Source organism: Galeopterus variegatus, unplaced genomic scaffold, assembly GCF_000696425.1.
Source record: "Galeopterus variegatus unplaced genomic scaffold, G_variegatus-3.0.2 Scaffold7081, whole genome shotgun sequence".
In the NCBI taxonomy this organism is placed as follows: Eukaryota; Metazoa; Chordata; class Mammalia; order Dermoptera; family Cynocephalidae; genus Galeopterus; species Galeopterus variegatus.
In genome coordinates, this window is record NW_007733192.1 from 35,347 (window position 1) to 36,125 (window position 779).

The 779-nt window shown below is 52.9% G+C and overlaps 1 protein-coding gene across 1 annotated transcript in view; it reads right to left on the bottom strand.

Moving 5' to 3' along the window:
• MED21 (mediator complex subunit 21) overlaps nt 1-253 on the bottom strand; it is a 9,129-nt gene extending 8,876 nt beyond the window's left edge. Inside the window, exon 1 of the mRNA XM_008591610.1 lies at nt 181-253. Within this exon, the coding sequence (XP_008589832.1) occupies nt 181-222 (42 nt within the window). The 5' untranslated portion in view covers nt 223-253. The remainder of the gene's footprint in view (nt 1-180) is intronic.
• Nucleotides 254-779: the final 526 nt, after the last annotated feature.

Consider the following 779-nt stretch of genomic DNA (forward strand, 5'->3'; position numbering starts at 1 on the left):
CGCCAGACGGCCTCAAACCGCCGAGTTCGCGGTGGCGTCTGCCGCCGCCCCAGGAGCGCGTTTTGCTGAAGCCCTGCCTCTGACAGCTCCCCACTTCCAAGTTTTGTCTCTTGGGCCCCTTTCTTCCTTCGTTACACCTCAGAAAAGGGAAAGACAGGCTAATCGAATGAAATTCCTCACCGAGTTCACTGCGTCCTGCAGCTGTGTGAGCCGGTCCGCCATGTTTCCCCCGCACGCAAAGAGACGCTCGAGCAGCCGCTCCCGCGCCAACTGGGGAGCCCTTAGTACGCGTCCTGGCCAATCAGAGGGCTGCGTTCTTGGAAGGGGTGGTGCCAGGGAGAACCACGCCCCTCGATGAAGGGGTGGGACTTTTCTGAGGCTAGCTTCATTTACACTGGCTAGACGTGGGGAAGAACTGGCTGCACCTCTTCTGGGGGTGGGGGATCCAGTCGCTTTGGGAGGTTGTCAGGTGTTTAACACTTTACGGAGATTGTTGATCTGCTGGGTTGGGGGGTTTGTTTGTTTTGTTTGTTTTTGTTTTGTTTTTTGTTTTTTTTTCCCAGAGGTTTCTCCTACCCTCTCATGTATTTATTTTTCAACATCATCTTGAATACTTATTGTCCGTTGCTTTTGCTTTCCAGGTGGACCACAAAACATATCCACAGCAAAATTCAACAAATTCAAATTAAAATTCACCAGGCAGGAAGGGCTGGATGAAAGTGCCTCTCTTGCCTTAGGGCGCCGGGGGCCTCTACAAGTGCAGACTGGGTGCCTGCTTT